The sequence below is a fragment of the Pogona vitticeps genome, chromosome 1, assembly GCF_051106095.1.
Source record: "Pogona vitticeps strain Pit_001003342236 chromosome 1, PviZW2.1, whole genome shotgun sequence".
Classification (NCBI taxonomy): Eukaryota; Metazoa; Chordata; class Lepidosauria; order Squamata; family Agamidae; genus Pogona; species Pogona vitticeps.
In genome coordinates, this window is record NC_135783.1 from 155,289,726 (window position 1) to 155,310,359 (window position 20,634).

At 42.1% G+C, this 20,634-nt stretch overlaps 1 protein-coding gene across 7 annotated transcripts in view; it reads right to left on the minus strand.

The window, feature by feature from the left end:
* Window positions 1-2,509: 2,509 nt before the first annotated feature.
* Window positions 2,510-20,634, minus strand: part of KIF16B (kinesin family member 16B) — a 150,058-nt gene continuing 131,933 nt past the window's right edge. For 5 of the 7 annotated variants that reach the window (XR_013543694.1, XR_013543714.1, XR_013543813.1 and 2 more), the window contains one exon: window positions 3,518-3,604. Coding sequence is in view for 2 of the 7 variants with exons in the window: in XM_020801251.3 (XP_020656910.3) it covers window positions 3,446-3,604 (159 nt within the window). In the remaining 5 variants the exon portion in view is untranslated. Of the gene's footprint in view, window positions 3,605-20,634 lie in introns of all 7 variants that reach the window. The other 2 variants (XM_020801251.3, XM_020801252.3) reach the window with 1 other exon arrangement.

A 20,634-nucleotide genomic window follows, 5' to 3' on the forward strand; every position in this document is an offset into this window, starting at 1 on the left:
TCCTTAAAGAAAGGCACAGGCTTGAGTCTGCAAGATCTGAGCAGGGCTGTTGAAGACAGAACATTTTGGAAACTGCTCATTCATGGAGTCACCATAAATTGGAGTGTACATAACAAATGTGTTATATTTTGTTCACTTGACAGGAGTTGTGTTTTTTGTAGCATTTCCACTAGCATTATTTGGTCTTGTTTTGAGCTTGTGTAAGTCCTTCATGGCCATTGCTGGATGTGTCCAGATGACGTCATTTATGACACACAGAGCAGGGCACAGCAAAAAAATGAAGCCTACTTGTTTTCCCTGCATTGTATTTGCCATGGTAGGAACCAAAATCGCAACACAATTTGTAAGTTGTATTTCTAACCATATTTTTCTCCTAATTTAATGCTACACTGCTTTAATTCAAATTATTATGTCTTATCACTACAGTGCTATTTGGATTGCTAAACATTAAAAAAAGAAGGGATCTAAATACTGACAAAATGGAAAGGTGATGGTAGTGATAATGGCAAGGAAGGTGAGAGAGATTGGGGGCTGTCTGATGTATGGACACTTGACATGCATCTTCCAGGGATAATTAAACATTTGAACGGTGGTACTGGTCGGAATGCTAGGGTGCAGTATACAGAAATTTGTATCAATCTGGGATAAACGTCTGTGCAATTATGTCCTCTCTTAGATATACTCTATATATCACCCAACTGATCTTTGGAATGAGAAGCTGGAAATGGGACATGGACCACTGGCTAAAATTCAATGGGCCTATTCTAATACAACTTACTCTGCTAAGCAACAGGATTTCAATCCTGCCTATTTTCTCAGGATTGTCACACAATGCCAAGAGTGTATTCAAACATCTAAGTTAGTGTTATAATGATGATGTTGCTACTCTTTTCAACAGTCACTACATCTATGAAACTTTGTCTAGAAGAGGTACTCTGGGTGTGTCTAGATGTGGATTATCAGCCCCCACTGTGAATAATTTAAGGACAACCATATACAAGCTGGTACAAGTTTGCTGGGCCCTACCTGGAACCACAGTGAGGGCTGATTCTAAGCTGTGAGAGGCTTCCTCTGCTCTCTTTTGCTTGGATTTCATCTTCAGATTTTTATAGAAAGCTTGGGAAAATATACACTTTCTAACTATATCCATCATGGTGAGCAAAGAGCAATGCAGAGAAATTGCTTAATGTCTCTTTGAGAGTCAAAATGTGCTGCCTTCTTTGAAGCAAGTGACAATTAGGAGCCTTTATAGTGTAGATGTATAAACCTTACCTTCCAGATGCTTGCTGGACTCCAACTCTTGAATATTCCCAACCAGCAAAACTCATAGTGTTGAATGCTGGGAATCATAGTCTAAGAATATCTAGAGGGCTATACTTTGCATGCCACTGATTCACAGACTTCTTCCTGCAAATTTTCATCCTGGACTTTGGGGTTTTAAAAAATGTAGAATGATGGTACTCTCTCTCTCTCTCTCTCTCTCTCACACACACACACACACACACAGACACACACAGAAACACAAGATCAGTCTGCAAACTTTATTTTAAGCCTGGGGGCCAAAATAGTCAGTTAATAGGTCACTGGAAACAGTGCTTCCTTAACAGGTAAATAAGTCCTTATTCTAGCATGAGCCTACTTCAATCTGAAATGAACTTGTTTTATAACTGCCTGTTTTATAACTGCCTGTCAAGAGATAAGCCTGGGCTTCCACTGAACATCTGATTTCTCAGGAACTAATTTTCAAAGAACCATGTGCCTGGAGGGAAAATATTGTAAAAGGAGGAAATAACATATTCCCCTTAATACACGATCTGAGCCTAAACTGCAGGTATCACAGCCATGAAATCTTGCCTAATTTAGGACTCCTCTCTCTCTTTGTCTGTGTTTAACCAATTTTCTACTTTTTTGAACCACTTAGGCTGGTGGCATCTTCAATTGTTCCTAATAAAGCTACTGGGTTGTTCATGGACCAACATAGACCAACATAGCCGCCTAGAGTGGTCTTTTAGACCAGATGGCGGAGTATAAATCAAATAAATAAAAAAATAAAAAATTTGTCTTGTGAACATGATGTGTTCCTGCAGGAGTAAATCAGTTACCCAACTTTTACCATTTTAACATTTAGGCCAGTCTACAGATTATCTAGAGCATCTTTTTTTGTTCCATCTTAAGAAAATAAAGTTACCCTGACAACTGGCCTATACAACTCAATATTCATATAACAGCTTTCCACACAAACCCTCTGAATGAAATTCCTAATGTTACTAGCATTAATGAATCTCCGAAAAAATATATATATGAAAATCTTGCATGAAGAGGAAAACTCCTTTTCTTCTGCAATAATAAAATCAAGATTAATTTATCCCAAAATATAAAACCATAGACTTGTCACCTAATACCACAAAATCTTGAAGGCTTGTTTTTGATGAGCCTGGAAATCCTTTTTGCCCTCTATAAAAAGAAGGTTCAACACAAAAGTGCCTTGACATTTGTTACAGCCAGTAGATTTGCTTTTTAAAAATCTCTTTATTATGTACAGAATATGTACACGCCTCCATTGTTGGTCACAATATTTTTTTCCAGTTTGCACTTCTACAAAATGCATGCTGCCACCTCTATACATGTGCAATTCTAAATAAGTCCTGAGTAAATTTTAAAGCACATTAATGTTTTGATTCTTATTTTTGCAACTAAGGATGAATTAATGAGATAGTGTACACTTTTATGAAAAAAAAATCCATGCTGCATTCTTCAATACATAGCCAGGAGCGCTGTATGGTACATAATACACAGTTACAATCCGTGTACTGAGCACATGTGAAAAGAAGCTGGCCTATTTTTTTCTCCAGTAGTCACTGTTTCCCTTTCTTTTAGATTGAAAGCAAATTGTTCACTTTTAATTAATGTAACCAGGTCTGGAAGACTTAAGGGACTTTAAATCCTGTGCAGTATTTTGTAAACATTCACATTTAAGGTAATATGCAGAAGATGAAAGTGTTATGATCAAATAAAGGAAGCATAGTTTTTGAGGTGGACAGATATCATCAGTACATGAATCCATTATACAAAAAGGTGGCAAAAAAAGGAGAGAAGTCTCCTTAAGAACAAGTTTTTCTGCTGAGTACAAAATCAAAGGATTTGGAAATAGTAACAGAACACCGTTAACAAAAAATGTTGGAAGAACTTCATTCGTTGAGTAGATCCAGACAGCCTAAGAAATTTGAATCCCAATCCCCAATACAGTATGAAATTAGTTCCATATTCTGTGGTGGAAAACAAATCAGGTTCTAGACAGAAGAACTATTAAAAGGCTGTTTTGAACACCTAATGTTTCTTATGGAGGCCTTTGAAGATCCAAAATAATCTAATGCATTTTTCCCTCCTGAAAACATGGAGCATAAAGGAAGACAAGGCTAGGAGTGTTCCACGCTTTCTCCAACCATTAGCCAGTGCCATGGCTGCTGTAGTCAAACACACCTTTCTTGAAGAAGGATGAAAATTCACATATAGTGTGTTTTGAAAAAGTCAGGCCTTCTTTATTTACGTGCAGTGGAGAAGATGGAGAGTTGAGCATTACACTGAAGAAGTTTCTGAGGTAATTCTAGATAGAAAAAAAAGCCACTGTTAGACCATCTATATGGTGAGCAGAATACGCTGTTTACATAACTACACAGAGGAAGGAAACATTTCTTAAATACACTAGTGCCACTATCCTACTACAGACTGCTGTTTGCACAGCCAGTATTGCACAGGAAGGAGACTGCACTCGTTTGTGATATTGCCATTTTGTTTGTCTGGCTATGCAGCTGCTTGCATGAACCAGAGGCGGAAGAGACTTACCCAAATAGCATGATTGCTTGTTCAGTGCTACACATGCAGAAAAGCCCCAACAGGACATTGGCCTATGAAGTTAAGAATCATAAATACTGAACTATAAAAACATTTTCATATGAAATGGCTGCAAACTCTAGAGAACCTAAGACACAAAAAATACTGTGCACCTAGTTCCATGAGGCTAAACACTGGTTTTTGTCCAAAGGCAGCTTTTATGTGGCACAACAATCCATTCCTGAAACTGAGACAAGTTTGAAATGCAGTTTGCTGTCATGAGATGGAGTCAATTGTACAAAAGAAAACAAATCAGAGGGACTTATTTTCTTTTGTACATGGCTACCTGTATAAGCTGAACAAACAAGACAAACACTTAAATAACTCTTTGTATGCCGTTATGAGCTAATGATTTTGCTTACTAATGAGGCCATGCTAGATGGGATGTGGGAAATCTGTGACCTTGGTCTCCCAGGTAGCTGGATTTTTTTAGAAGGGTGCATATTATCAGGCCCTCTATGATTGCTGTAATTTTGCTAATACGAGTCAATAGGGGAAATAGTGCCCAGAGAAAAAGCTACTTCTGGTCTTCTGGCACCATGATACTGATCCTATTTGTCCTCCCATGAGATTTTAAAGAAGTTTCTTTATAAAAGTACAAAGGACCATCTGCATTTGATCTCAAACTGAGAAAAGTGATTGACTGTGAAGTGAATTTGACAAATGGCATACTGAAATTATACCTTTAGATGATAAACTGGTGGAGGTGAAAAGAATCTTTATGAGATACAATGTTGAAGGACACTAAAGACACAGTAGAGAATAGAAAGTTAAGTGAATGTTTAAGGTGTGAGATAGATGAAAGGCTCTCAAAACAGGAGATAATTGCTGACATTTAACTACAGGATTACAGACTATGCAAACTGCATAGGAGAAATCAGGAAAAGGTTGAATGTAGAAGGGATTAACTCTGTAATATAGAAGAGAAAGGGTGACAATTAAAAAAAGTAATAGCAAGGAGCAGCATCAAGGAAGAGCACAGAGTTTAGACATATTAAGGATGGGTTCAAATTTATGCTTCATATGCAAATCAAAATGAGTTAACCATGTCAAGTAAAGCATCAGATTATTTTTATCATGCCAGAAGTTGAGATAACAAGGAAGGAAGCTCTATAATAGTTAAAGTGACATTTTAAATTCTTGGATCTAAATCCTGTTGAGAAGTTACGCTGTATAACTTGCATCAGCATATTACTACAAAGGAATGAGGTCTCGCTTGGATCCTCCACTGTGTGCAAGTCAGATTCTGTAGACTGTGAGAAAAATCAAGAAAAGGGTGCGTGATCATTGAAACAATACAAATGCAAGAACAGGTGGATCCAAGTAGGAGATGAATAAGTAGTGATGATTTGCTGCTGTTGTCAGATCCTTGCGAGGATGCCTGACTCCCCCAGGGGCCCTACAGAGACTTACAGACCTCTGTGGCAAAGGTGAGAAACCTATGTTCCTCATAGGTGACAATTATTCTAGTAAAAAGTTACTCCCAGAATGAAACCAAACAACCATTGACAATAATTTTAAAAATTCATCTGGCAACATTTTCATTATGTGTCTCACACTCTTCCTTCCTTCTTGAATAACATGCCCTATGCCAGTATCTGTTTTAATCCTAATATATGTGTGCTTATCAAAACCCAAACAATTCTTATTCTGCTAGGGGAGCTAACAGCTATAGGAGCTGACAGCTGGGGTTGCTTCCAGCTAAGGGTGCCATTGGCTAAGGGTGCTACTGGCTGGTTCTGCTGTTTTAAAGCAATTTATATTAATGCCATTAGATGGTGAGACAATACAGTGAGATATATACAAAGATATACAAACATTTAGCTGACAAAATTGTTTACAAATCCTGTAACCCTGATCCATGGTACAGATAGTCAATTGTTTTGGAACACTTAGAAGTGTTATGACATGATTCATAGCTTCAATTCCAAGACCTGGTTTTAAACTACATGTTACTTCTAGGACTTTTTTCTGCTCCCTCCCTAATCCTTTTACATTCATATAAAACACAACATTTCAAATATTGACACTGAGTTATACCATTTCTCTTCTGCTGGTCTAACGACAGAACAAGATTTTGGCTAATGGCTGCAATCTTTTCGTTTAGTTATACATGCAGGAGATAAATGGCATAACTTTCACTGTCTTTGAGCTGATAGTTAATGAGTCCCTGCCAGCATTCTCAAGCACAGGATAAGCAAGTGGATGCTCAGGCCCCCATGAATTCTAGCAGCCCTGATCAACTGTCAGCTAGAGGTGATTGAATGTTATGCTGCTTCCCTTCTTCATGCATAACTCACAACGGGATTTCAGCCACAATCTGACATTAGTGAATATACACGATCAGCAAAGAACTTACAGTGGGGTCTCGACTTACAAACAGTTCTACATACGAACATTTCGACTTACACACTTCTCCGTCTGCAAAAATTCCATTTCAACTTCTGAACAGAGAATCAACGTACGAACCTCCGGGAGGCCTGGTCTACTGCCTGGGGAAAGCTTGGTAGACCGGGCCTCCCAGGGGAAGCGGCGGTGGCGGGGATCTCCGAGATGCCTTCCAGGGCTTTTCCGTCGCCATGGGAGGCATTTCGGAGCCCCCCCACCGCCGATAGTGGCTCCGAAGCACTATCAGTGGTGGTGGGGGACCTCCAAGATGCCTCCCATGGTGGCAGAGAAGCCCTGCAAGGCATCTTCGAGGTCCCCGCCGCTGCTGCCACCACTGCTGGGGACGTCCGGAGGCCTTCCCAACCGCCATGGGAGGCCTCTTGGAGGTCCCCCCCGCCGCCGATAGTGCCCGGGAAAGCCTGGTAGACTGGGCCTCCCAGGGGAGGGCTTCCCCCAGGAGGCCTGGTCTACTGCCTGGGAAAGCTGAGGCCCAGTCTACCAAGCTTTCCCCAGCCAGTAGACCAGGCCTCCCGGGGGAAGCGCTCCCCTGGGAGGCCCAGTCTACCAAGCTTTCCCAGGCAGTAGACCAGGCCTCCCAGTGGCAGCGCTCCCCTGGGAGGCCCAGTCTACGTATCAAGCTTTCCCTGGGCAGTAGACCAGGCCTCCCGGGGGAAGCGCTCCCCTGGGAGGCCTGTCCACCCTGGGAAAGCCTGCGTCGGGGGGGGGGAGCCCTTTGAGAGATCCGAAGGCTTCCCCGCCACCATGGGACACCTTGCAGAACGAATCCCCTGCAAAAGATGACCCAGAGGAGGGGACCTCCAGAAGACAACAAAAGGTAAGCCACCTGTCTTTTGTTTTAAAATGTGTGGGTGGGTGAGTGGATGGGTTGGTTGGTTTAAAAGTTGCTTTGTTCCTGTTAAAATGTGTTTGGTTTAAAAGTATTATTTTAAAAAAATGTTCTTAAAATGTGTTTTGTTTGAAATGTCTGTGTTTTTGCAAAAACATTGTGTGGGTCAGGCATTCTGCTTGCAAAGACTGGGCTAAGGTGTGAGTTCCAAAATCCTGCCTGTCTGTGTTAAACATGCTTTAAAATTGGCTTCGTTGAAAAAAAAGATTTCAAAAGTGCTTTTAAAACTGTTCCCTGCCTCCCCCCTCCTTTCCTGAACTTTTCTTGACCTAAGAAAAAAAAGAAAAGATCCCCCTCTAGTGGTAGAAGGCGGAATAGCAGCTTCCCATTAGTTTCCCATTAGTTTCTATGGACGGAAAAAAGGAAATACGGATTAAATGGTTTTCAATGCATTCCTATGGGAAATGCAGATTCGACCTACAAACTTTTTGACTTACAAACTGCCTTCCAATACGAATTAAGTTTGTAAGTTGAGACCCCACTGTACTCTGAACAGTAAGTTCATAGATATGCTGCTAGCCATTCTTAAGTGCACAATGGCCTTGCTCTGCTTATTTTCTTTCTCTATATCCTGAGGGCAAGAAGGGCAGGAAAAACAAAAGCAAACCCTGAACAAACACACATGAGCACTTATTTCTTTTTACACCACAGTCGTCCTCCTTCTCTTATTAAACAGGATATATATTTTGGAAAACTCTGTGGGAGCAGCAAGTTCCAAATCCAATCCAAATCCTGGGACTGCTACTATCATACTGTAAGCTTTGATTCTGAGGCTTTAAGGAAATTTGAGCTAACATCCGGCAGAGGATCAGATACAGATGAACCAGCTGTGGTACACTTTTTTTTTTTTTTTTTTGAGAAAATAAAGTATGCCAAAACAAACAGCTCGGGCTCTTCTCATAAAGACTGAGAAGGGCACCGAAAATACATTGGTCAGATACCTATATATTGTTTACAAACAGGGAGTCATGAATCCCAAAATCGTGATTGGGCCTGACCTGCAAAAAGTTTTGATCCTTACTCAACAATGCAATACAATATTTAATTTATTTTATTTATTTATTTGATTTATATCCCGCCCATCTGGTATATCATACCACTCTGGGCGGCTAACAATACAATAATCACTAAATCCCATCATTAGTTTCTCATGTTATGATGAGACACTTTAGGCTTAATGGAACTGACTAATGTACTGCCATTCTTAACAATGGCACTAAAAGATATTGAGGGCCTCTGGGATTCAATTTGACATTTCCAAGTTCTGTTGCAATTTGCTTTGAAGTCCAATAGAAGACTTGGTGGAGACCTTTGAACTAACTAAAACAAATAACTAATTACTTACAATAAATTCATTTCCCCAGTAGCTCAGATATAAATTCTGCCATATTATGATTGTAACTTAACAGAAAATAACTCATCTCCAACTGCAGAATGCAAAGGATTTTTACTTTCAAAACTAATTTTATAATTATGAGCATTCAGCCTAATTAAATGTGGAAGAGGAATATGATACAGTTCAAGTTCTATCTTGTGCAACTGAATGAAATATGCTGGGTAAATCTAAATGCTGGACGCAATCAAATTAGATCCACTGAATCAATGAGATTTAACATAAACGCTGATTTAACAAGTCTCATTTGTTCAATAATCTGGTTGAGACTAACAACTAAAGTTACCCTGCCCTTTAAAAAGGTGACTAAAACAAAATGGCTGAAATCCTGTTGCTTAGGAATCCAAATAAGTAATTAGCAGTGACTTGCCACTGCTGAGGTCATCCCCATTATGCATCCAGACAACTAAGTAGGATTTCAGCCAATATTTTAGCTACTTTTGTGAAATGGGTAAGTAAAGAGTTATAAGCCAAAACTGCAAACCTATTTTGGAGGGCTTGGAACTATAAATATAAATATTTATAAATAAATAAATAAATATAAAGCCGCCTAGAGTGGTCAAAATGACTAGATAGGCGGGGTATAAATAAAATAAATAAATAAATAAATAAATAAATAAATAAATAAATAAATACATACATACATACATACATACATAGATAAATAAATGTAACTAACTGCTTTACTAAAGTAACTTCCTATGCTCATTAGAAGCTATTCCTGAGTGAGGCCCCTGAAAAGTTGTCATTCTGAGATTATGAATCATTACATCATTACTATGAATAATCACTGAGAAAAAGAGTGCTTGTTATGAAATAATTTTGGAATTAAGACACAAAGCAAGTGGTTTGCTAGGATGCCCCATTTGAAACGTGATGGAGAAAACTGGATGTCTGAATGCCCTCTGCAAAAATAAATAAATGAAAATGCTCTGCACACATACAAAATTAAAATGGAAGCCTGCACCAATTTAGACCAGCAACAGCCTGTTATGGCTATGTCAGTGATGCCATGCATTTCCCCCCATCATTTCTGCTGATATATATTATGTGGTTGCTATTAACAAACCTAACAATGGTATTCAGTGGTGCAATACCATGTACCTATACGAGCCTAGATTTGTTCATGAGATCGACAATCCTGGTACCAGTTATGGTGTTGTGGCCCCCAAAACCCATGCAGGGTCTCTGAGTCATACTAATGAATCAACAAAATTACAATTTATTTAACAACAAGCTTTTCATTTAACACTTTTTAAAAGGACTTAAATGACCACATTATTCAGGAAGTATGGATATGGTATAGTACCTAGTGCTGTGGTTAGTTGCAGCTCCAGCTCTTCCTTTGAACCGGACATCTTCAAAGCAGTCTCACATGCAACTTAGCTAGAGACTGACCCACTAAGACTTATTTTCAGTATGACCTGTAGAACCTTTTGCTGCCTCTGTTCACTTTCTGACTTGCCCTTAACACAGGTGTGAGATTCCAGCCTTACAATATCAAAGACCCTTTGAGTTTCATTTCTTCTAAAACTTTCTTTTCCTTTTCTTTGTCTTACTTCCTACCTGCATTCTTCAGGGTCCTTTGTTCTTTCTCAACGCCCCTACTCTCTCTCCAGAATGTTTTCTTAAGTGGCTACTGTCAATGAGTGTCTCTTTCTCCTGTCACTGTCTGTTGTCATTCTCCCAGCTCTGCTCGGTCCCCCTTTCCGTATATTTCTCCTGCACAGCTCTTATTTGCTCTTTTGATCTACTGCAGCAGCAGTGACAACAGCACAGGGAGCCACAGCACAGAAATGACAGAGGAAAGATGACAAGTCCCATGCAGAGTGAGATAAAGCTGTGTATTTGATATCAAACTGTCAATAAATTTTATCTCCCTTAGTGTTAGTCTTCCCATCCCATGTCCTTTTTGTTCTTTTGATCTGCAACATTAACGTCTATGTTGCTTTATTTTTATTTTTTATTTTTTGCCTTAACCATGATCTAGGATGCCTTGAGTACTAGTTCCCGCTCAGCTGTTTTTATTATTACAACTGAGTTTCTGCTCACTCTTTTCCTCCCATTACTTTTTCTACAAGGGGATTCTACTATTCTATCACCTCAGGATGGAATTTAATTTCTTGTCCCCTTTCTGCTATTCCCAGTCACTCAATTTGCAGAATCCTGCTGCATTTATAATATCTACTTTCCCCTTTCCCAGAAGCTACTTGAGATCTTATTCAGTTTCTTGTTCTTCACAGTGGCCGTTGTAACAAATTTTGTTTGATTTACTCAACTTTTGTTCTTTCAAATATTTTATTCAAATCCCCATCTATTCTGACTGTCATTATCAGTTTTTTATTTTTGTTCCTGTCTTCAGAGTTTCTTAAACTTCTGTTGACTATCGGATCTCTTCATCAGTGATGGCCAAACTAGATGTAGCCAGGTGACATTGGGCATTAGGATAAGATGAAGCAACATGTTCCTTTGCACTCTTCTAGGAATGCTAAGATTTAAATTTCTCTCTCACTTCACTCACTGATTATTCAATCCTTCCTTGCAATCAAGGTTCAGAGTTTTCAGTCTCTAAGGAGTTACTTTTGCCTAGGCTCCCATTTGTTCGACTTGTCTGTTGTATTGTGAGGCAGCGTCCTGCTCTTTCTTGCCTTTTAATATAATAAACAATAATAACTTACAACAACTCTTGCCAGGCTTTTTAGTGGTTTACCATTCCTTTCTTCTGGGTGAACTTGAAGGCAGTGAAGCTTGCCCAAGGCTACACAGGACAGCTCTTTCTCCAGGAGGCATAGTGGGGAATTGAACTCCCAACATATGGTTCTATGGTTGGACATCTAATTCACTGAGGTGTCCTGCCAGCTTCTTTTTATAGGGTACCATATACATTTTGAAAGCAGTCTGAGCAAATAATTTTTCTTGAAAGAAAACAATTTTAAGAACCTATTTGAATACAACAACCTAGAAATGTAGTGAATAAACTTACTACCTCTTATTTATTTACTTTCTTATTTATTTAGTTAGTTAATTTACACCCACTATGCAGTTTTCAATATTTTTTCTTTTTTCCCCCAAGTTTAATGCAATTTAAATCTTGTTTGCATTTAAATATATTTTTTTGTTTTTCTTTTTGTTTTTAATTACACACCCTCTTCCTTGGGATCTTTGCATTCTGTCCATTGGATTTCTGGATGCCACCAAATACTAGTGTTCATAAGAATTTAAAGCAGGTGTCTTTTTGAGTATGTAGGTTTCACCCAAAATCATGGTGAAAATTTGGACAAGAACTACCAATTTGTTTCTCGACTCCAGTCACCAGTCCAGTTTCTTTGAAGTCTAGCCTGTTAAATCATAATCCTATAACTGTATATTTTCATATTACGAGCTACAACATGTTACTGGAAGGATTCTGGATTTTGCTTAAATGAAAAGAACGGATGTTCTTAAAAGTGTCAGTCAAAAGTAAGAGTATAGTAATTAACTAATGAAACACACACTTAATTCACTATCCAGGTTAAAAGGATACTGTTTTAATTTCCTCAGGCACCTGTCCACAGTTTTGGAGCATAAACTCCATAAATGAATTTATACTTATGTTTCTAATCACAGAATTTAAGAAGAGCAGATTTCTGTTTTCCTCTCCTTTCTTGATTAAAAGATCTTCACTGAAGGTAATAATCATTACTGAGTTAAGGACTTAAGAAATACCATGCTGGATAAGATCAGCCTTGTTTATCTCAACACACATCACCTGGATGGTCCTGGGAAAATTTACAGGCCATGATGGAAATTAGTCCTCCCCTTAGGTTTTGATTAAAGATGGGGACGAATATAAAAACAGATTGGCTTTTTTGATGAAAATAAAATAGCTGATTAGTTAAATATTCATCCATTCATATTCATGGGTTCCAGAGAGTCCCATGAATAAGAAGGGGCAAATATTTACCCGTTTCTATTCATCCTTTGTATTCATTTCGTTCGTTTAGTCGTGTCCGACTCTTCGTGACCCCATGGACCCAGAGCACACCAGGCCCTCCTATCCTCTACTGCCTCCCCCCCAAAAAAACCAACCAAAACAAACACCAAACATCATTCTGTCTACTGGCCACTGATCAGCTGACTGGCGGCTGATAGGCAGCCACCCAACAGTTTCTCCAGCCAATGGACTTGGAATGTCACCATGTGGACTAACTAAAGTTGGGTTACTTACCTGTAACCATGGTTCTTCGAGTGGTCATTCTGTGAATCCACACGAAAGGGTTAAATCAGCGCCAGCGATGATCCTTTCGGAATGTTCTAGAGCTAAAAAGAAACAACATTGTAGATTAGGCATACTGCGCATGCTCCTCCCACCCAGCCTTAGTTCCATTTATCCGCCACCTAACAACAGCGATGAAGCTGAGAGTAGAGTACAAACATACAGTGACGGATAGAGGGGAGGCCGGGTGGGATCGTGTGGATTCACAGAATGACCACTCGAAGAACCATGGTTACAGGTAAGTAACCCAACTTTCTTCATCGTGGTCTTCTGTGAATGCACACGAAAGGGTGACTAGCGAGCTGACTCACCGGATGGAGGGACGTCACTGAAGGACTGATGTTAAAACCGCTCTACCAAAAGAAGCCTCCTTCTTAGCTCTGACATCCAGCCTGTAATGTTGGATAAAAGTAGAAGAATTGGACCATGTGGCAGCTCTACAAATATCTGGAACCTCGATGCCACGCAAAAGAGCCGTAGAAGAGGCCACCGCCCTGGTGGAATGCGCTCGAAGTCCTTCCGGAGGGTCTTTATGTAAGAGTTCATAGGCTAGCGAGATGGTAGCAACAATCCATCTGGATAAGGTAGACGGTGACGCTGGTAACCCTTTCTTGACACCAAAGTAACAAAGAAACAGTTTATTAGATAACCGATATTCCTTGGATCGAAATACATAAAACGCCAGTGCTCTTCGAACGTCCAATGTATGAAGCATGCGCTCTGTGTCGTTAGACGGATCAGGAAACAACGTGGGTAGAACAAGGGGTTGGCCCAAATGAAAATCAGACACCACCTTGGGCAGAAAGGAGATGTCGGTATGGAGAACAACTTTCTCACGAAAAAACTGCAAAAATGGATAGTCCACCCTAAGCGCAGCCAATTCGCCGGCACGTCTGGCGGAGGTGATAGCTACAAGGAAAAGGGTTTTAAGTGTTAAGAACTTCAGATCACATTGAGCCATAGGTTCAAATGGAGGTCGCATAAGGGCATGAAGGACCAATTGCAAAGACCACTGAGGAAGCGGTGGAGGAACTGAAGGCCTGAGATTAGCCAAACCCTTCAAAAACGCCTTCAGTGTTGGATGCGCAAAAAGACGTGAAGCTGAAGAACCATAAGGCTGAAAGGAGACCACAGCTGCTACATATACCTTCAACGTAGAGATGGAGAGGTTAAAATCGAAGAGATAACGAAGAAACTGGAGTAGGGTAGATAAGGTCGTCGGAGACGGGACCAATCCCCTGGAGGCCGTAAACTTCAAGAAGCTTCTCCACTTATAAGAGTAGAGTCTTGTAGTAGATGGTTTCTTAGACATCGCTAGGACTTCCCTGATTTGCGGGATATCCTCCACGCGTGGAGGTGAAGTGTTTCTAAGTCGGGATGGAGCACTTTGCCCGCCTGTTGCGTCAGTAGCTCCGGGAAGAGAGGAAGACGTAGAACCTCCCTGGAGATGGACCGCAACGTGTGAAACCACGGTTGTCGGGGCCAAAAGGGTGCTATCAGAATGGCTTGTGCTGCGTCGTCTATGACCTTGATCACTGTCCTCTGAATGAGTGGGAAGGGCGGAAACAGGTATAGGAGGCCCTTGCCCCAATTGATCATGAACGCATCCCCGGCTGAACCTGCACCTCTGCCCGCCCAGGATGCATAAACAGGGCACTTGCGGTTGTGTACAGTGGCAAATACATCCATGGTCGGCGTGCCCCAGAGTTGGCAAATGCGTTGGAAGGTCGTGCTGTCCAGCTGCCACTCGTGTGTCTGCGTGGTACGCCGACTGAGACGATCTGCTATCGTGTTGTCCTCTGTGGCAATGTGCACAGCGACAGGAAAAACATGATGGCGGTAACACCATTCCCAAAACATTACTGTGATGAGAAGCAGAGACTGCGAACGTGTCCCTCCTTGCTTGTTCACATAGTACAGGGCCGTGGTGTTGTCCGTGACTACCTGGACCCCACGACCCTGCACTAACGGCAGGAATGCCTTGAACGCCTTGAAGATGGCCATAACCTCTAAGTGGTTGATGTGTAGAACCTTCTCCCGCTCCGTCCACAGGGAATGTATTCTGTGAGGGCCGCAGTGTGCACCCCAACCAGTGGTGCTGGCATCGGTGGTCACCTGCACTGATAGCCGGAGGGAGCGAAATGGGCGACCTATGGTCAGGTGAGGTGTGAAGGACCACCATTGGAGCTGTCGAGCCAGCTCCCGGGTAACCGGGATACGCTTGGTTTGACGGTCTGTCTCCGGGTTGAATTGGGCTAGCAGCCATGCTTGAAGAGAGCGAAGTTTCAACCTGGCGTGAGCCAACCCAGGGGTGGTTGAGGCCATCAGACCGAGAAGGTGTTGGGCAAGCCTCGCTGGTACCGATGCCCCTGGACGAAACTCTCGTACCGCCCGACAGATCTTCCGTATACGGTCTGGTGGGAGAAAGATGCGGCCCACTCTGGCATTTAGCTGCGCCCCTATGTAATCGACAACTTGTGAAGGCACTAGGCGAGACTTTTTGCTGTTGACTGTTAGACCTAGGCTTCTGAGAACATGAAGGACATATTTTTTGTCTTTCAGGGCACGACGTTTGGAGGAGGAGACTACTAGCCAGTCGTCGATATATGGGAATACCTGGACCCCGTTGAGACGCAGAAAGGCGGCCACTGGCGCCATACATTTTGTGAAAGTTCTGGGAGCCGTGGCCAAGCCGAAGGGAAGGGCCAGGAACTGGTAAATGGTGTTGTGAAGAAGAAACCTGAGGTATTTGCGATGGTGAGGGTGGATCGTTATATGAAAATATGCATCTTTTAAGTCTATGACCAGAAACCAATTTCCTTTTTTTAACAGGTGGATTATGGTTTCCAACGTGACCATACGGAATCTTCGAGGCCGGAGGTAGGTATTTAGAAGTCTTAAGTCTAAAATGGGTCTGACGCCTTCGTCTCTTTTGGGGACAGCAAAATACCTTGAATAAAAGCCGTCCTTTATGAGAATGTTGGGAGCTACTTGAATAGCGTTTTTCTTTAGCAAGGAAAGAACTTCTTTTTGTAGAACTGGATCTGATGACGTAGACCGTACCTGCCCCAGGGGAGGTGAACTTGTAAACTCCAGAAGATAACCGAACTGGATGATATTTAGCACCCAAGAGTCTCTTGTAATAATTGACCAGTTTTGGAAATAGGGAGAAAGCCTTGTATTGTGTTGTGTTGAAACGAAGGCGTCCGGGTCAAAGATACTGTTTTGCTTTTTTGGCAGGCGGCTTGACACCCTGACGGCGCTGAGAATGCTGCGGACGGTAAGTATGTGAGGATGAAGCAGGGTTGGCTGACCTTGCTTGAGAATGCGGTCTGAACTGTTTGTACTGAGAACCTTGGGAAAACTGATTGTAAGGCTTCTTCCAGTTGTATCTCGTATACCTAGGTTGTGGTTGTAGATAGTACGATCTAGCAGTCTTCTTGGCCTTGTGTAACTCCTCGAGATATAAATCGGTCTTTTCGTTAAAAAGGCCAGAAGCGTCGAAAGGGAGATTTTCTACCTTCGCCTTGACGTCGTCCAGAATGTTGGCCTCTCTGAGCCAAGCATGTCGCCGTAAAGTGACAGCAGACATAAGGGTCCTAGCTGAAGCTTCAACAGAATGTTTTGTGGCTATGCGAAGATGCTTGGAAACAGTTTGAGCTTCTTCATAGGTATTAAGGAAGTCCTGTCTAGTGTCCTCAGGAAGCATCCGCAAGCCCGGTAAGATTTTAAGCCAGAGCTGCTTCTGGTACGCCCCCAGAGCAGTCTGATAGTTGGCCACTCTCAAAATGAAGGAGATTAAGGAATAAATTTTCCTACCCAAGACCTCAAGTTTCTTTCCCTCCTTGTTCGTGGGAGTGACATGAGACCTCCCTGTTGGTCGGGTACAACTAGTCTCTACTATTAACGAATTGGGAATCGGGTGCTTAAGAAGAAATCTGGCATCCTCTCCAGATACACGGTAAAGATTCTCAGTGCGGCGAGATAAAGAAGGAGTGTTCGACGGTTGTTCCCAGAACTCCTTAATCATAGCAGCCAACGGAGCCAGGTAAGACAACGGAGGCGGAGGAGACCTCTCACTGTTGATGTCTCCAAATATTAAGTCCTCCTCAGCTATAGTAGGTGCATCAACCTGAAGCTTAAGAACCTTGGCAAGCCTGGTGAGCATCTGGGAATACGAAGAAAAATCCTCCGATGGCGAGGAGGCATGTGGGTCCCCCGTATCTGAGCCAACAATTTCGGGAAGTGGCAAGTCCCCTTGATCATCCTGTTGGGGTTCGCCTGCTGACTCAGAACAACTGTCCGAAAAGGAAGAAAAGTCCTGAGAGGAAGGTGAATGTCCTCTCTTGCGCGGCACCTTGTGAGGCTTCGTTGGTTCTTTATCCGGTAATTGCGGAATTATGGATGAAGGAGCAGAAGAAATAGGGGCAGATGCATCCTTTGGTTGTTCACGCGGTGGAAGTACGGGATCGACGTCGACACGACGTCGACGTCGACGATGACGCGGCGACGAAGAGGAGGAGGAGGCATAAATGTATCTTTCCTTCCTTCGACGTCGATGCCTGTCTTGTGACGTCGAGGACGATGTAGATGTATAACGCCTCCGATGTCGACGTCGATGCTTCCGCGGGGGCGAATAGGATGACGAGGAGTCCTCCGAGGAAGATCTATGACGGCGCCGAGAACGTCGATCGGCCGATCGACGTCGATATTTAGAAACATGCTTCGTCTTGCGCAGCCGTTTCTTCGGGGGCGAAGAATGTCTCGACGCCGATGAGGAGGAATGAGCCAAGGACGCCTGCCCGGTAGACACAGGGCTGTGAGGCGGAGATACCAAGCTTGCAGTGGCACTGGCAAGCTGGTTCGGTGTCGGGGATAGAACCCGAGGAAGACTCACTGGCTCAGCCTGTCTGGGAGGTAGCGAAAGCGGTACCTCCGACAGGGACTCTCCGTCTCTTGGAAACTCCTCCAGAATCGGGGACGGGAGGGAAGCAGAAGCAGAAAGTAACTGCTCCGTTGTCCCGATGTCTTTGACCTGCTTTTTCTTTTGCTGTTTTGCAGGCTTCGCCGATGGAACCTTTGGCGCAGACGACTTCTTTGCAGCCTTCTTAGGTTTGTCCGTAATTTTGCTCTGAGCCTTGGGACAAGGTGGTTGGGCAAGGCTAGAGGAGGTAGAGGGGACAGCCGCCGAGGCAGGAAGCTCCATAGTTGAAGGTTTTGAAGCAGCCAGCGTTGCGTTCCAAAGATGGTATTTCAAACGCTGCTGGCGCGCACGCAGGGCAGGTTTCGTAAAAGCCCTACAGTGCCTACAATCTTGCGGGGAATGTGCCTCCCCCAGGCAAAAAAGGCACTTATCGTGCCTGTCCTGAAAGGGGAGCTTCCGATCGCAGGTTACACAGCGGCTAAACGGACCGGACGGGGACATAAGCCGCAAACAGGGAAAAATCCGGCCGCACGGAGACCGTTGGTTTAGGCGGGAAAAAAAAAAAAAACCACGCGTCTCGTCAAAACAAGGGAAATCCGAATTGCAAAGTCCGAGAAGCCAGTCCGTGTCAGGATAGGAGATTTAAGGGTGGTCTAGGCAGTCCGAGTCAGAAAAAACCGAATTTTAGCCGAAAACGCGATAAACAAACAGGAGCTCTAGTCGAAAGGAACCACTTCGCACGGCGGAGAAATGGAACTAAGGCTGGGTGGGAGGAGCATGTGCAGTATGCCTAATCTACAATGTTGTTTCTTTTTAGCTCTAGAACATTCCGAAAGGATCATCGCTGGCGCTGATTTAACCCTTTCGTGTGCATTCACAGAAGACCACGATGAAGAAGCTCCACTTTACCAAACCAACTTGGAAACTGTGAAATGGGGATTTGTGTTTTCATACTATTTGGAAAGCAAACATGGTTTTGATGGGAGGAAGAGGGCTCAAATAATGGTGATGGGAGTTCTTGCCTGCTTTTTAAGTACCTGTAAAAATCTATAGAAGTTGCAAGCTCCACAGGTACTGCAAGCAGCAGTGGAGTTCTGGCTCCTGTCACCACCATCTTTCTTCCTAGATCTGCTATGAGGGAGATAGCTGTGAACTGGAATGAAGATGTATCCACATAGCTAAGAGTTTTCTGTTCTTGCACTATGGCAATCAAAAGCATAATATTACCTAAAGAGTCTCCACCGATCTCCATTTATTATACAAAATTTTCCAAGGCACCACTGTTAGCATGAACATATTATATAGACTTATGCTGAGCTTCATCAATCAAATTAATCATCCTAGTCATTCAAGTTCAACCTGCAATAATTATCTGAAGTAATGCTTGGGACTCTAGTTTGATAAATGAAATGAATTTGCAAACCACAGTCCTTAATATTCCCTGCCATTTATACATGAAAGCTTATGCTCTTTGCTGCCACTTGGGAATGCACACATTTGGACAGTAAGACAGAGGGAAACCTGTGATTTAACAGCACTGTGAATCTGCTTCTGGGACATATGGAGCCATACTAAAAAAGATTAAAATCAGCCCAGGTAGTGAAGGAAATCAATCCTTTTTCCAGAGTGCTAGTTAAAACAAGGCCTGTCAAAATCTATCTATGGAAAGCAACAAAGGAATTAAATTTACTATGCATCTCTGGGTCAGTAGTGACAGGATGTCATTTGCTGGAACGGCCTTGGCAAACAGCTAGCCCAAATGCTTGACGTTCATTGCCCTTAACTTCTTTTGGTGAAATAAAAAACTGAGGAATGATTGATAAGGTCGCTCTACAAAGGGACAAGGTTGAAGTGCATCTTGTGTCCTTGCTTGAGTGCTCCCTTTATTGATAGACTTGAGCACTGAATGGTGCTGAGAACCCTTGCTTCAACTATCCAGGTACACACCCAGTGGCTGAGCAGTTAGGTCCAGCTGAAGAACCTGTCCTGATCTGACAGCAAAGAAGATTGGATTGGTTAAATGGAATACTTCCTTTTTTTAAAGACACCACCGTTAGTTATTTTTTCTTTTTTCTTCCACCAGGATCAAAATCTTCCATAGCTGGATGGCGATTTCTATATAAAAACTGTACTATGTGAGTTTTTAAAAGATTAAAAAAAACATGATTAAGATGCATGATTAAAATATAGCATTTCATCAATCTGATACAAATCAAACTGGAAGAAGAAACGAGAGAGAGGGTGTCTGTTACAGCATGCCAGACCTATGCTCAAACTGGAAGAGTCTAGATAATAAGACATTGCCTTAAAGGAATTCTTGCAAAGCTCCAGCACCAGAATCATAAACAATTTTCTTAATAATCTTCTTTGAGCTGACATTTAACTAGTAGCTCTGACAGCTCTTCCTAATTAAGTACAGTTGCATAAAATTTTACCACAAAGAAATCTAAATGTTTCATTTGCTACTATTTTTACAGGAATTCCCTCATTCACATTTAAGAAGACAGGGAAATGTGAACTTGTTTTTTTATAAAACACAGTGAATCAGTTGATTACAGTGGCTGTAACTTGCAGAGATATACATTGACTTTTTGAGATGCTGAAGTAAATTCAAAGGAAAGGCAGGGAAAGATTCCAGATAGAAAAGGATATTTCCTGATTGTTTCCTTAACAAAAAGTTCATCAGTTGATTCAAGAGTTTTGCTACAGAGAACTTGTCTTTTGCATATAATACCACTGTATTCTGACAGGAAAATGTTACTTGTTCAACTAGAATAATTCCTACCATGGACACGAACATATCAATCTTTATAAGGCCATTGTTCTTTAGTTTGTACTAGTATTGTATGTCCATTGTGAAGCATAGGCAACATGGT